The 17,253-nt window shown below is 39.5% G+C and overlaps 1 protein-coding gene across 1 annotated transcript in view; it reads left to right on the plus strand.

Moving 5' to 3' along the window:
* CHRNB4 (cholinergic receptor nicotinic beta 4 subunit) overlaps positions 1 to 17,253 on the plus strand; it is a 78,993-nt gene that overhangs the window by 19,410 nt on the left and 42,330 nt on the right. Inside the window, exon 2 of the mRNA XM_073619214.1 lies at positions 2,321 to 2,466. Within this exon, the coding sequence (XP_073475315.1) occupies positions 2,321 to 2,466 (146 nt within the window). The remainder of the gene's footprint in view (positions 1 to 2,320; positions 2,467 to 17,253) is intronic.

Below are 17,253 nucleotides of genomic sequence, written 5' to 3' on the forward strand. Positions count from 1 at the left end.
AATGGCATTTCCTTCTGATTCCTCCTGTATTAAATTGTATTGTAACTGTACTGACTGCCCTCATGTTATAAAGCGCTGTGCAAACTCTTGGTGCTATATAAATCCTGTATAATAATAATGGCATGGAGGGGAAGGAGGCAAACTACTGTAGGAATCAAGTGCAGGCTCTAAAGGCTCCTCGCATATTGGAAGCAGCCTCCAAAACATTCCTGTCATCCTGTCATGGCCAAATCTCGAGTCTTTCTCGCAAGAAAAGCTTTATGCCTAACTGAACTTTCAGTTTAAATAATTCAAATACATTTTACAAATGGCGTGCAAAATGTTACAGATTTTTTTTTCTTTCTAGAAAGCAGCCACGATCTGAGTAGAAAAGCCTGTCCCCTGCCAGAATGCTGCAGAGAATGACCCTTGCTCTCTGTGTAGAAGCAGTGGCCTCTCTGCAGAGGTCTGGCAAAGGAAAATCTGTCCAATCAGCAGGGGGCATGACCTCTGCTGATTGAAGAGCTCTATCTTTGACTCAACTGTTTCTACTCCGGCAGAATGTTAATTTGGGCTTTCAGCACTTAATGCTCATTCACATGTTTTAGCGTGTGTCATAGGCAGGGGGTGTGCCTGGGCACACTTTAATCGCTACGTGCAGTGCCGATTCCCCCTATTGCCCGGGCTTCCCCTAGTGCTGTTCCCCCCCACCGTCAGTGCTGCTGGGTTCCCTCCTCTCCTCTCCACCTGGCTGCTGGGGGGGATGTTTCAGGATGGAGAAGGGGCTAGTCAATATGGCATTTACCATCCCTTCCTTTTCTAAATGAACACAGTAAACACACTCACTGCGTTCATTTATAACGGAAGCATAGTAAACTGTGTGTACTATGCTTCAATCTGTGAATGAACAGGAAGCCGCGCAGCACAGAGCACTTCCCATTCGTTCACTGTTCAGTGCAGCTGAGGCTGCAGAGAAAGGCATGTGTGTTTGAGCTTTGGGGTGCACACCCTAATGCAATAGGCTGCACACACCTATGGTGTGCAGGCTAGTGTTTGATGTGTATAGGCAGTAGGTGATAGTTTAGGGGGGGTGATGCCTTGCATTGTTAAAGCACAAGGTTTCCCCTGTTCTTTTTTAACTTTATTGAAATATCAAAAATGACATTTCATTCAAACGTATGTATAGCAGATCCACTAAAGTGCAATAACTGACGGTGACTTCTTGTGAGCTGCCATGCATTGCTAAAATGACAGCATGTCTACATTTTATGCAACGCACTGCAACCCACCTCAAGGCCACATTTTGGGGTGAACAGGGCACATATATAAAACAAATGAAATAACTGCATTGGTCTGTACAGATTAATGGAGGTCACCAGATATGGTGTGAATGAGCCTTAATTGCGGAAGTTTGCCTGTGCATTCCTATTGGCTGTTGGAGCTGTATCAATGGGAATATGTGGAATGGATTTTAGCACCAACCTGGAAACTTTTCAGACCTTTGCTTGTTAGAACATCCAGCATGTTTCTGTAAGTGTCCTCTAGGTGCCTGCACTTTAGATCTGCACCAGTTCATCCCTCTTCCCGAGAGACTCATTAAAGGAAATCTGTCAGGATAGGAATATGGGAATTGCCATTTCTACTTTAAAAATTGCAAGCTGCGGGAATGTCATCCTTATCTTTGCTGCACTATTTAGGGAGTCACTTACCCAGAAACTGCATATGTGTAGTAGATGTCCAATACATATCTCCCAAATTTTTGAGATGGGAATGAGGGACACCTATCAGCAAAAGTATGCAGGCATAGGACACACCCCTTGCGACGCCCCCTTAAAGGAGAATTGTACAAAAAAACAAGATTGGTTAAACCCACAAGTGCTTTTTTTACCACTACTATTCCTTTATATTGGCTTTTGGAATTTACAAATGCAGCAATTTAGACATCAGATGAAAGGTTTAGCACTGGGAAACACTTTAGGATAGATAAAAAGTGCATTTTATATACATCTGTATAGATCAGACCAAAATGAGGGACAAATGAGGAGGAAAGAGGGACAGAGAGACAATGCTCCAAATCAGGGACAGTTGGGAAGTATGAAATACCAGATAAAAGGTTGTCCCAGAACAGTGCCCCCTCCTGGATAGTGAAGGAGGGACAAGGATGACAGGTCTGGAGCCTATATCGTCAAGTCAATCCTAACAGGTTCCTTGTAGACTATTAACTGGAAGTGGTAAATTTCCTCCTAAGATGAGCCTGCATAAGACAACTATTTTATCTGAAGCCGTTATTTTTCTTGAAGTGACTGATGTAATGTTTATGGTTTGCACTCTCATTATCTAGATAGCAGAGCAGCAGATTCAGAAGAGAGACTGATGAACACCCTTTTGAGGGAAGACAGATATAATAAACTCATCCGTCCTGCTTATAACAATACACAGCTGGTCATCATCCATCTCCAGTTGTCTCTGGCTCAGCTGATAAGTGTGGTAAGATGATTTTCAATTGTTAAAGAGCCAAATACATATTGGTTTATGGAAAATAGTTTTTCACAGTATTCATGGATAAATGATCATTTAAAATTATCTGCATCCTTACAAAATGTAATCCCATACTGACAGCTGACAACTTTAACATGCAGTGAAAGGTCTCTTTGCTGGGCTTTGCTTGTCCCCAAGTTTCTCATGTATCATCAATGCAAAATCAGGCAGAGAAAAAATTACGTAAAGCTGAACTCCAGGCACAAAAACTCTATTTTAAATATATTCTTTAGTAGTTGTAAAGGATATAAATCCACTTTGTGTTCACCAAATACCTTTGCAAACCCAGTCATGATCTTGTATAAAAAGCAGTGACCAGGGCAGGGACAAGGGGTGGGCAGGAGGGGCAATTGTCCTGGGTGCAGTGAAGCAAAGGGGCAAAAAATGGATGCAGGGTGGTAACCCATTCTATGGCATGTATTAATAGTGGGGGAGGGGGTGCAATTCTGCATCCTTGCCCTGGGCTCTGGATGCCCTGTCCCGGTACTGGCAGTGACATTATCACTGTTCTGTACATAGCCTGTGCAGAGAGCAGAACTGTGGGAGGGGCCCAGCAGGTCCACCCACTACAGGCTGCCTGCAGATAACTACAGGAGGGGGTGGAGAAAAGACCAGTCACCCTGCATGAGAGAGAGCAGCACTGACCGGTCTTTATTACAGGAAACTCTTCAGGCAAAATTTCACACTGGATTACTGCACAGATCTGGAAGAAATAAACAGAGCACACCAAGATTCAAGTAGGAATACACAAAGGTCTTGTATTAAAACAATATTTGCTTATAAGCTTTAATTGTCAAGTCTGTAGAAGGTGTATACCACCTGTAAGGTAACACAGGCAGTAATACAGCTACTGGGGTGATATATCCCTCAATTTCAGAGAATATTATATGAGTACGGTATGTTTGCATACATTTTTGCGAATATTATTGCGTTTCATTTTAATTAGTGGTCCCTAATCTGTATTCCTGAACCTATTTAAATTAAACCTGTGCTAAAACAATACTTTGGCTGTCGTTATTGACTTTTCTTTTTGAAAATGCTTTATACTGGTCAGTTAAGCTGCTTCAGAACTTTTTGAACCATTGATATAATACATTTTTTTTTTCTTAGCATTGGATAGCATAGAGATGGTTAGAGTGCCTGTTTTTATTGCTTTCTGTGCCCCGCTGAAAAGATTCAGCCCCGCTGGAAAGATTCAGCCTCTCTGATTGTTTTGGTGACCATTCTTACTGGGACAGAAAGTAATGGGAAATACAACATTTTTATGGTTGTTACTGGAACAGGGTAAACTTCTCCAACAGGGAAATCTGTTCCCCTTACAATGGCATTTCCGTATTTATGGAGAAATTTTGTCTTCCCGTTGTGTCCTTGGAACAGGAAATCAAGGGAATTTCCCCCAATGGGACAAGGACAGTAATAAAAAAATAAACTGACAGTGGTCAGTTTATTTATTGCTGGTGTAGGGAGGAGGGATTTGGGTTTCTAGAGCACTGGGCTGACTTTTCATTGGGGTGCAACCTATATGCTAAAGACGGTTTGCACTTGAATGGAAGGGGGTCTGCTGTGCTGAGGGAGAGGTTTATGGGAAGTGTTGAGGAGTATTTAAACTAGGAATGAGGGGGGAGGGTGAACTAGAGTTACTTCGGGCAGACAGGTTAATTAGGGGTCAGACATTAATGGAGGGTGGAATGGGGATAGATGGGGGGAGGGTTATGGAAGGTGACAAGAAATTTCCCATGTTGCAAACAGCCATTGGAAACTATAGCGCCATTTGTACTACTAAAAATGATATGAAAAACACCAGAGCAAAATGTAATAATGCATTAAAGTGTTTGTACACCAATGCCAGAAGTCTGCCAAGCAAAATAGGTGAGTTGGAAGTTCTGGTGCATGAGGAGAGCTATGATGTAATCGGTATTGCTGAAACTTGGCTTCAATCCTCACAAGACTGGGCTATTATTATTCCTGGATATGCACTCTTTCGGAGAGACAGGGTAAAAGGGAAAGATGGTGGTGTCTGTCTCTATGTGAGAAGTGATTTCAAAGCAAGTGTGAAAGAGGACCTAGTTGATGGAGAGTGTGATGAGTCTGAAGCATTATGGGTGGAACTGCATATAGATGGGCGTAGTTCAAAGTTAATCATTGGAGTTTGTTACAGACCACCCAATGTTAATGAGGAGGTGGAGACTCAGCTCCTTGCACAGATTGAAAGGGCTGCAAAGGCTGGGACAGTGATAACAATGGGGGACTTTAACTACCCAGAAATTGACTGGAGTAATGGCACTGCTGGGACAGTTAAAGAAAAATGTATAAACCTATTACAAGATAATTTTATGGTCCAGTTTATTGAGGCCCCAACTAGGAACGAAGCTCTGTTGGACCTGGTAATCTCAAACCATGCAGAGCTTATTACTAATGTCCAGATAAAGGAACACCTGGGTAGCAGTGATCATAACATGATTTCATTTGATGTTATCTGTAAACAAGAAATACAAACAGGAAAGATAAAAGCACTTAACTTCAAGAGAGCAAATTTTCCAAGGATGAGGGCTGCTCTCCGGGATTTAGAGTGGGAGGAAATATTTGCATTGATAAACACATAACAGAAATGGGAATTCTTCAAAAAGACTGTTTGGGACCTCACTGCAAAGTATATTCCCATGGGCAATAAGTTTAAAAGGCTAAAAACAAAACCTATGTGGCTCACGGCCAAAGTTAAAGAAGCTATAAACAATAAGAAAAGAGTTTTTAAAAAATATAAAAATGAAGGAACACTAGTGTTGTTTAAATGTTACAAAGAATTTAACAGAACATGTAAAAAGGAAATCAAGGATGCAAAAATTCAAAACGAACGACAGATTGCAAAAGATAGTAGGACAAACCCCCAAAAATTCTTCAAATATATTAATAGTAAAAAGGTTAGGTCTGAGCATGTAGGCCCTTTACAAAATAATCTAGAGTGGGTGACTGGGGACAAAGAGAAGGCAAATTTATTAAATACTTTCTTCAGCTCTGTGTATACAAAGGAGCATGGGGGAGTTTATGTCCATAATGGGGGTGGTAGTGACACAGCCCCAAATGATCCACAATGGCTCAAAAGTGATATGGTCCAGAATTATTTAGACAAAATAAAGGTGGATAAAGCACCTGGACCTGATGGCATCCACCCATGGATCCTAAAACAATTGAGCTCTGTAGTTTCAAAGCCATTTTATCTAATTTTTAGGGACTCATTAATGATGGGAATAGTACTACTGGATTGGCGCAGGGCGAACGTGGTGCCTATATTTAAAAAGGGATCAAAGTCTTTACCAAGTAAGTATAGACCTGTTAGTTTAACTTCTATAGTCGGGAAGATACTGGAGCGTTTAATAAAAGACCACATAGACGAGTTCTTGCTGGAAAAAAAACATTTTAAGCAACAGACAGCATGGATTCATGAAAGACAGAAGCTGTCAGACAAACCTGATTTCTTTTTATGAAGAGGTAAGTAAAATCTTGGACAGAGGGGTGGCTGTGGACGTGGTATACTTGGATTTTGCAAAAGCGTTCGACACAGTTCCCCACATGCGGCTCATGTGTAAGGTAAAGTCTACAGGCTTGGAAGTATCAATTCCAGTGCTGGGACCCATACTTTTTAATATCTTTGTAAATGATATTGGGTCTGGGATCGAAAGTAACATTTCTGTCTTTGCAGATGACACCAAGCTATGCAGTGGAATAACGTCCTTACAGGATGTCTCCAATTTACAAGCCGACCTCAATGCACTGTCTAATTGGGCGACTATGTGACAGATGAGGTTTAATGTTGAGAAATGTAAAGTTATGCACTTGGGGGCTAAGAATATGCATGCATCATACATGCTAGGGGGAGTACAACTGGGGGAATCCTTGGTGGAGAAGGATTGGGGGCTTTGGTAGATCATAAGCTCAATAATAGCATGCAATGCCAAGCTGCGGTTTCCAAAGCAAGCAAAGTCCTTTCTTGTATTAGGAGAGGTATGGACTCTAGAGAGAAAGATATAATTTTGCCCCTGTTCAAATCATTAGTAAGACCTCATCTGGAATATGCAGTTCAGTTTTGGGCACCAGTTCTCAAAAAGGATATCGGGGAACTGGAGAAAGTGCAGAGAAGGGCAACCAAACTGATAAGAGGCATGGAGGAGCTCAGCTATGAGGAAAGATTAGAGGAACTGAATTTATTCACTCTTGAGAAGAGGAGAATAAGGGGGATATGATCAACATGTTCAAATATATAAGGGGTCCATATAGTGAACTTGGTGTTGAGTTATTCTCTTTACGGTCAACCCAGAGGACACGGGGCACACTTTACATCTAGAGGAAAAGAGATTTCATCTCCAAATACGGAAAGGTTTCTTCACAGTAAGAGCTGTGAAAATGTGGAATAGACTCCCTCCAGAGGTGGTTCTGACCAGCTCAGTAGATTGCTTTAGGAAAGGCCTGGATACTTTCCTAAATGTACATAATATAACTGGGTACTAACATTTATAGGTAAAGTTGATCCAGGGAAAATCCGATTGCTTCTTGGGGGATCAGGAAGGAATTTTTTCCCTTGCTGTAGCAAATTGGAGCATGCTCTGCTGGGGTTTTTTGCCTTCCTCTGGATCAACTGAGGGTATAAAATTGGGTATATTGGATTGTATGATATTTTTTATTTTATTTATTTATTGTTTTTAAGGTTGAACTGGATAGACTTGTGTCTTTTTTCCTTGTCAAAAGAAGTTTATTGAGTATACAATGTTATAAAGATACATAAAGTAAGTTTACAAGGATCTATAAAGTAAGCTTATTGTTTTACAGTAGGGTTTATATAGGTAAATATCATGAAATTTCAAATATTAAACATTGGGTTCACGTAAACCTAAATTAAAGATATATATCATTTCCTTAGTTACTTTTGTAGGTATTTAAATGATTTATACCTACTATACATATTGTTTACAAGTAGAGTGTATATAGGTCAAATAAATTCTGATAATGAGCTTTAATCGTAAGGTGGAGAAAAGGAAAGAGAAAGAAGAAAAAGGGTTGAAAGGTAGAGGTATGGTCCACAAGGTTGTCCCGCTCGTCAGTTTATTATTCTTTTTAGTTCTCTTTGAAGCCTTAGAATGGGTGTCTCTGTAAGTCATTTAATCTGTTACCATGGCAACAGGACAGAGTCATTGAAGTTTGACAGGAACTGTTGTTTTATCCAAGGATGCCAAAGTTTTTCAAATTTTGGAATTTGATTTTGATCGATGGCTACCATCTTAGCATGGGACATTGTATTATTCATTCTGTGAATTGTTTCTGCTAGTACCAATGTAGGAGATTTCCATGCCTTGGCCACTGTTTGTTTTGCAGAAGTTATTAGTTGGATCATAAGTTTGAATTGAGAGAGTGTTAACCATTCCGGTTTTAGATTAAGTAAAGTTAAATATGGATCTGGTTGTATTATTTTTTTAAATATTTTAGATGCAATCACGAAGACTTCCTTCCAGAAGGTTTGGATTACTGGGCACGTCCACCATATGTGTAAATATGTGCCTATTTCTGGGCATCCTCGAAAACAAAGAGCTGAGGTATTAGGTGAATATTTTGCCACTCTAGCGGGTACAAGGTACCAGCGAGTTAGGACTTTATAATTTGTCTCCAGTGCTAAGATGTTGGGTGAAGATGACTTAGATGTGAGCCATATGTTAGACCAGTCCGTGTCTTCTAAAGTTCGTCCCAGGTCCTCCTCCCACCTCTGAACGTAAGAGGGTCTATTAAGATTTGCTACTCCATATAATTGATTATAAAGTGATGAAATTGTACCTTTAGCAAATGGATCTTTTGTACAGATTGATTCAAAAATGGATAATTGGGATAATGGTGTATCCCCCTTTAGGAATGGTGTATAGAAATTTTTGATTTGGAGATATCTAAATATCTCAGAGTTTGGTAGATCATATTTTTCTCTAAGCGATGGGAATGAAAGGAATGATTTAGATGCTATGAAGTCATTTAGTGTCTGAATGCCTGATGTTGTTCAAGCTTTAAAAGAATTTGGGTAGATCCATGCCGGATAAAAGGCCGGATTTCTGATAAAAGAAAGGAGAGGATTGTGTGGAGATTGTAACTGATATTTGGTTTTTAGTTTATCCCAGAGAGATAAGAAGTGTTTAGTTATGGGATTATGAATTTTAAAGCGGTCTTTAGGATCAAGCCATAATACATTTGATATTAATAGAGGGTCATTTTCTGAAGCTTCTATAAATACCCATAATGGGATTTCCTGTTTTGCATGGTATTTGGACAGACTGGACAAATGTGCTGCTCTGTAGTAGTTAGTAAAATTAGGGTATCCCAGGCCTCCTTTATTTTTGGGAAGATGTAGTGTGTGTATAGGTATACGTGGTTTAGAAGAGCCCCATATAAACGAAGTTGCTCTTTTTTGTACTATTCTCAAAAAATAGGAAGGAATTGGAATAGGGAGGACTCTGAATAGATAAAGCAATTTGGGTAGAATAGTCATTTTGATTGCATTAATCTTCCCTATCCAGGATAAAGGAAGTTGCGACCATTGTTTTATTAGATTTGTGATCTGTCTTAATACAGGAGGATAATTGGTTGAGAATAAGTCAGAATGAGATGCTGTTAAATGAATTCCAAGATATGGGATTGATTTTTCTGCCCATGTGAATGGGAGTGCAGCCCTAGCCGGGATCAATTCCATGTTTGTGAGTGAAATATTAAGCACTAGGCATTTCTTAGGATTAATCATAAGGCCGGATAGGGCTGCAAATCCATCAAGAGCTGGTATTAAGTTAGGACCAGACCTGTGGTGATGATAGAAAAAGTAATATATCGTCTGCAAATATACATAATTTGTGTGTAATACCTCCTACTTCAATGCCAGTTATAGTTTGGTTTGTTCTGATGTATTGGGCCATGGGTTAGAGTATAAGGGCAAATAATAAGGGAGATAATGGGCAACCCTGTCGGGTACCTCTTTCGATATTAAAGGCTTCAGATTTGTATCCAGCATATTTTATATAGACTTTGGGTTTATTATATAATGCTTTGATCCATGTTAAAAAGTGGGGTCCAAAACCCCATTTTTGTAATGAATATTGCATATATTGCCAGGATACTGTGTCAAATGCCCTCTTAATATCGAGAGATAGAAAACATAAAGGGATTTTCCGTTTTTTAGCAATATGTGCCAATAACACTGCCCTGCGTATATTATCGCCTGCCTGTCTATTTGGCATGAAGCCTACTTGATCTCTATGTATTAATTTTCCTATAATGCTATTGAGGCGTTTTGCTATTATTTTTGCTAATAATTTAATATCAAGGTTTAACAGAGAGATAGGGCGATAATTCACACAGGAAGTATCATCAGAAAGGGGTTTTGGGATCATACAAACAATTGCCATTAGTGTTTCTTGCCGAAAAGAATGTCCATCTAGAAGTTTGTTAAAAGTTTCAGTGAGAATGGGAGAGAGTATTTCTGAGAATGTTTTATAGTATAAAGCCGAGTAGCCGTCTGGGCCTGGTCTTTTGTTAAGTTTTAGGTCTTTTATGGCGTTAGCAACTTCATCTATAGTTATAGGCTCATCCAAACTGCTTTTTTGATTCTGAGATAACTCAGGTAAGGTTATTTTTGAGAAGAAGGATTCAGCCTCTGTAGGATTAAATTCATTGTTTGTCTTGTATAAAGTTGCGAGATGTGAGTGAAATTTATGGACTATTTTAACTGGATTACAAGTGTAAACATTTTTTGATAATTTCAAACGTATTGGTTTGAAAGATTTGTTAGTTGAATTTAATGCCCGAGCCAGATATGTACCTGGTTTGTTTGTATTCATGTAGAAATTGTGTTTGGAGCGTTTGAGGGATTTATCAACTGACTCAGTGAGAAATAGATCGTATTCCAATCTAGATTTTTCCAGATGAGATTTTGTACTCTGAGATGGATTATCTTGAAATGATATGTAGGCTGCATTAAAATTGAGTTCTAGTTTTTTTGCTAGATTTTTGCGTTCCCGTTTAAATAGTGCCATTTGTCTTTGTATTGTACCACGCAAGACAGGCTTATGAGCTTCCCACAGTGTTATTGGGGAGATGTCTGTTGTATTATTAATTGATATGTATTCCTTTAAAGCTTGTTCAATGGCCATCTGATGTAGTGGGTGTTTGAGCATTATGTCCGGTAAGTACCACGTTGGGTCATGCGCTTTTGGTATGGCTGAGGCTATAGTAGTGTATACTGCATTATGGTCAGACCACGGAATCGGAATTATATCTGATGCAATAATTTCTGGTATCATTCCTATTGTTAGAAAAATATGATCTATTCTGGTGAAGGTTTGATGAGGGTGTGAGAAATAAGTGAATTTCTTTTTCATTGGGTTACTTTCTCTCCATGAATCTACCAGATTGTATTTGGAAAGAAGTTGAGAAAAAGGTAATCTAGAGGTTATTTTGGATGGTGTAAAAGGTGATTTATCTAGAAATGGGAGGAGGACCTGGTTCGAATCCCACACATTATCACTGTTCCTATTTTGTGTGTATTAATCACTTGTAATATATGTGAGAGGAATGGTGTAGGTTGTTTGTTAGGAGCGTAGTAGGAAATCACCGTGATTGCTGTATCCATTATATAACCCATGAGCAGGGGCGTTGCTAGGTCTACAAAACATCTGGGGCTAGAGCCCATAGCAGCGTAGTAAAGAAAGTCATACGCTTGGGCGGGCATACACATGTATATACAGTAATATACGTGTGTGTGTATATATATCCCCAGAGAGCGCCCTTACATCAGGGTCCCCAGAGAGCCCCCCCTTACATCAGAGTCCTCAGAGAGCATCCCCCTTCCATCAGGGTACCCAGAGGACCCCCCCCACTTACATCAGGGTTCCCAGAGAGGCCCCCTTACATTAGGGTCCGCAGAGAGCCTCCCCCTTAAATCTGGGTCCCTAGAGAGCCTAGGCCTTAAAATCAGGGTCCCCAGAGAGCCTCTCCCTTACATCAGGGTCCCCAGAGAGCCCCCCCACTTACATAAGGGTCCCCAGAGAGCCTCCCCTCCCCTTGGGGACCCCTGCAGAGACTCGGGGCTATTGGCCTCAGCTATAGCCCCAAAAGCCACACCCTAGCAACGCCCCTGCCCATGAGTATCAGGTATCTACCTTCTGGGTCTTTAATTTCTGATGATAAGGTGAATGGTGTGGATCGGTGAAATGCAATTAGAGTTCCCCTTTGCTTGGTACAGGCAGAAGCCGTGTAAATTTGTTGATAAAAAGGAGAAATATATTTTGGAGTAGAATCTTTGGTGAAGTGTGTTTCTTGGAGGCATACTATGTGAGCCTCCTTGTTATGGAAAGTACGGAAGGCTTTGGTCCTTTTTTGAGGGACATTTATTCCCTGAACATTCAGGGAAAGTATATTCAGTGGTGCCATGGCAATAGATCAAATAGTTTTGACTTACTTTTTGTTATGCAGAGCTGACTGCGCAGATCAACCTGTGTGGACTGAAGAGATGAATAGATAGAAAAGAAACCAGTGAATTCTGGAGTAAAGAGTAAACAAAAAACATATGAGATTAGATGATACACTGTATAAATTATTTTTTGCAAGTAATCACAATTTACCCGTGAAAGAGAATAAATATCTCTCTCAGGGGAATAAGTGCCTTTGTCACACTCCCACATAATATGGTTGGGAGAATGAGGAGGGCTAATGGGGGTACACGGATCTTCTGCTTACAGGAGAGAAGTGCTATGTCAAAAGACATCAAAATGATGTTTCATTAATTGGAGTGCAGAATATAGTTTTTGTTGAAATTATTTATTCCAGGGTGGTTGTATATGGTTAGTCTTGCCCTAGGCTAAATAATTCAGTTAGAAAGGTACTGTTAATAACATTGGTATTGATGAAGATAGTTTGAATTATTTGGGGATTTTAACCCTTTTAGAGTAAACAATTACATATTTTATTCATATGCAACTGTTTAGAAATGTTAACTCATAAAATTGAGGTTGTATTGCTTCAGATTAGAATAAACAAAAACATAATTCTAGGAACTAGTTAGGTAATAATATATTTGTTTTAAGAAAAGAAAGAAAAAGCTTCCATTACTTCTGGATTATTGAACATATTTGTCCTAAAAAGTAATAAATCTATTGTTATTACCTGATAATATATAACTGAACAAGAATTTCCTTATTTCACTTATATATTCTAAGGCTATATAAATCAGAAGTAATAAGAAATATAACTGGAATGTAACATGATCCCACACAGTGTGTGACTATCAGAATGCAGTTACATTCAGTTATAAATATAGGTTTTTTATAGAGAACCATCTCTTAATATAATAAATGAAGAGATATCAGGAATTAGGATGTCAGTCCATTGAATCTTCTTGGTCCATGGATGATGTGGCATAACGGCCTCTTTTGTGAGAATGATGATTCCCATTTTGTTCTGAAATTTTCTGGGTGCTGCCTGAAGGTGAAGATGATGCCATTCTTCTGCGTGTGGGAGTGTTGCTGCTTGTGGGTTCTGTCAGATTTAATTTTAAAAGGGTTTGTTGTAGTTTATCTGCTGATCTGCTTCTGTAAATTGTACCTTGGTAGTTAAATCTGACTGAAAAGGGGAAGCCCCATTGATACATAATGTTGTGGCGTTGCAGTTCCATTAGTTGGGGTTTCATGGATCGTCTTTTAGTAATAGTAAGTTGGGATAGGTCAGCAAAAATTTGTGTCCTTGAAAATTAAGTTCCTTTTTTTCTCTTGCAGCAATTAGTATTTGTTCTTTCGTTCTGTAATAATGAAATTTTGTGATTATATCACGTGGGGGTCCATCTTTCTTTTTGGCTGTGAGGGCTCTGTGTACTCTGTCCAGTTCTAAACGTTCAATAGGGATATCTGGCTTTAGTTCTTGTAATAGAGCAGTAATAGTAGATTGCAGGTCTGTCACAGTTTCAGGTATTCCCCTTATGCGCAAGTTTGAACGTCTGGCTCTATTTTCGTAATCTTCGAGCTTAGTTTGAAGTATTAAATTCTCTTTTTTTAATTGTTCCAATTCTGTTATATTTTCTTGGGTTGTAATTTCAATTTCATCCATTTTTATTTCTAAGGCTGCGGTGCGGTTTCCCAGCTCTCTTATTTCTTTGGTTAGGCTTTTTGTTATTTGGTCTGAGGTTTATTTTAAAGCCTTATGAAGCATCTTTTCAAATTGTAATAATATTACTGGGGATGCTGAGGAGGCTTGTGGAGAAGTTTGTGAGAGGATTTGTTCTGTATCTGACTCAAATGGAGAGTCTTGCTGTGACATTTTCTGTCTGTGAGAGCGCCCTGATGCTGTATATTGTGAGGTGACTGGAGCTGCTTCAGCTGCAGTGAGTGCCTGTGAGCTCTTTGTGAGGTGATTTTTATTGCTGCCACGGTTTTCTCCCAGTACCATATTTCCTGCCCAAACTTTCACAGTTTGTTCCCTGGGGCAAAAAGGTTCAAATGGATACCTTTTGAGCCTGCAGGCTCCGCTTTGTCCTTCTCTTCTCTCCTCAGCGGTGTGGAGCTCTAACAATGCATGTCTGCTCCGCTAGGCTCCGCCTCCTGCCCCCCCGTGTCTTTTTTCAACCTGACTAACTATGTAATGTGGTACTATGGTCTTACCTATTCCCTCTTCAATCCAAAAAAATCATGGTTTTAGATCTTGCATACTGCATACTTTAGGACAGTGGTGGCCCATCCATTAGGGGTGCAGGGGCGCCGCCCACCTATTCATACCTCCGTCCAGGGTGCCAGACTATGGATTGCAATGGGGGGGGGTGGGTGCTTTTTTGAAGCACGTGATTAGAGCCAGAGGCTCTAATAGGCTTCAAAAAATGGTGGGCACGGGGCACAGAGCACTGTGCCCTGATTTCACCCAGTTGTGTGATGATAGCGTATGAATATTCACTATTTTCACACTAAATCTCCTCCCCGCCAATCAGGAAGCGGGTCGTGAGACCCGTTTCCCAATTGGCCAAAACGTCGGGTGATCCTATTGGATGCCTAGCACCTAGGAGGAAGAGAGAGGAGACACGCGGCGGCTTGCACAGCGGAAGCTGCCATGCCGGAGGAGAGGACACCAGAGCAGCTGCCCGCAGCCCGCCACCTAGATGGGGTAAGTGCCGGCCCGACCAGGAGACAGCAGGTGTGGGGGATAGTGCCACTGCTGGCTGCCCGGGGGAGGGTGGTTGTTTTCTGCCCCCCCCCAAAAAAAACTACCACTGTTTTCTGCTTTAGGAGCATATAATTTACCATAGAATATTTTACCCTTGCTTGTTAACCACTTCTGGACTGCCGCACGCCGATATATTTCCTTACTTTGAAGGGGGATATCGTTGTTATGGCAGCAGTTAGCTGCCGTAACCCGGTATCCTTTTGTTCAGCCGGCGTTCTGCTTTATGATAATAGAGGTCTCTGCGGTGCCTTCCGCCACTTACCGGAGCTGTCGGCAGCGGCGGAGGCGATCAGATCTTCACCCTTGCTGGGCATGGAGACGAGTGAGGGGAAGATGGCCCCCACCCATCTCCATAACAATGCAGGGCGGAATTATTTATTTATTTTTTATTGCATTTAAGTATAAATATGAGATCTGAGGTCTTTTTGACCCCAGATCTCATATTTAAGAGGTCCTGTCATGCTTTTTTCTATTACAAGGGATGTTTACATTCCTTGTAATAGGAATAAAAGTGACACTTTTTTTTTTTTTTTTTTTAAACAGTGGAAAAATACAAAATAAAAGGTAAAATAAATAAGAAAAAAAAAATTTTTAAATGCGCCTCGTCCCGCTGAGCTCGTGTGCAGAACCGAACGCATACGTGAGTAGCTCCCGCATATGAAAACAGTGTTCAAACCACACATGTGATGTATCGCCGCGATCGGTAGAGCGAGAGCAATAATTCTAGCCCTAGACCTCCTCTGTAACTTAAAACATGCAACCTGTAGAGTTTTTAAATGTCGCCTATGGAGATTTTTAAGGGTAAAAGTTTGTCGCCATTCCACGAGTGGACACAATTTTTAAGCGTGACATGTTGGGTATCAATTTACTCGGCGTAACATTATCTTTCACAATATAAAAAAATCATGGGCTAACTTTACTGTTGTCTTATTTTTTAATTCGGAAAAGTGTATTTTTTCCCAAAAAAGTGCGCTTGTAAGACCGCTGCGCAAATACGGTGTGACAGAAAGTATTGCAACGACTGCCATTTTATTCTCTAGGGTGTTAGAAAAAAAAATGTATAATGTTTGGGGGTTCTAAGTAATTTTATAGCAAAAAAAAATGTTTTTAACTTGTAAACAACAAATCTCAAAAAGAGGCTCGGAACTTAAGTTAATTTGATGTGGATCTTTAAAGTGAACCTGTGCCCAAACTATGACCATTCAAAAAAAATAAAAGAAAGTGCTGCGCTGACCTGTACTAATTATTGTTTCTCTATGTATTTCCACATATATATATACACTATAGAATATATTTATAGCCAAATAAATATATAAAGTGCTCTAGTGACAAACTAATTATCAATAAAGTGACTCTGTGCAACAGTATAATGCAACATGTAAAATAATATCTTATTCCTACAATATCATCATCTGTCATATATAATGTTTAAACAATAGCATTTTTAGTGCACTGGAACACGTTTGTGTAGATAATTTGAGCACTTATATAACTTCTTTTATGAAAGATGATGATATTATAAGACTATGATATTATAATAAGATATTATTTTACATGTTGCATTATACTGTTGCACAGAGTCACTTTATTGATAATTACTTTGTCACTAGAGCACTTTATATATTTATTTGGCTATAGACATATTCTAGAGTGTATATATATATATATATATATATATGTGGAAATATGCAGGGAAATAATAATTAGTACAGGTCAGCGCAGCACTTTGTTTTATTTTTATGCTGATTGCACTTATGGGACGTGATCAGTGCTAGCAGCTTTCCACACAAGAACTCAATATATGTTTATGGTAGCTCGCAAGATTCTCAGTACTTAGATTATGGCCATTCAATTATTTGCATATTATTAACATACAGTAAAAGAGCTTTCAGACAAGTTCCCACTCAACTAGCTACTTTTAATGTGAAGTTATTCATTTTCAAAGATCACAACAAAGATTCTGAAGTTGGGTTTCAGTTGGTTATAAACAGCTTAAAAACACGTACTGTTTGATTACATTTGAAGGCTGGCACGCTACAAAAAACACAATGGGGTTGATTTACTAAAATTGGAGAGTGCAAAATGTGGTACAGCTGTGCAATCAGCTTCTAACTTCAGCTTGTTCAATTAAGCTTTGACAAAAAACCTGGAATCTGATTGGTTTCTATGCAGATCTGTACCAGATTTTGCACTTTCCATTTCAGTAAATCAACCCCAGCGCCTGTGTGAACTCTGAAAATAAATGAAAACTATGGGCATAATAAAACATAGCAGTCTGTCACAGCAACTTTTGTTTTTCTAAGTCCCATAGTTTTTTTACCTGTTGATCCTGCCAGTAAATCTGTTATTTTTCAATTTTCTTTCAAAGCCCAAGCTGTGCAACAAAAATGGCAGTTAGGGGGTTGAGGCAAACCATATAACACTGACAGGGGTGAATACAATGATAGGCTTTTAATCTTTTAGTTAACATTTATTCAGTTTATTCCAATTTTTTCTGTAACTGCTCAAAAAGTGTTA

Source organism: Aquarana catesbeiana, linkage group LG03 (genome assembly GCF_042186555.1).
Source record: "Aquarana catesbeiana isolate 2022-GZ linkage group LG03, ASM4218655v1, whole genome shotgun sequence".
Classification (NCBI taxonomy): domain Eukaryota; kingdom Metazoa; phylum Chordata; class Amphibia; order Anura; family Ranidae; genus Aquarana; species Aquarana catesbeiana.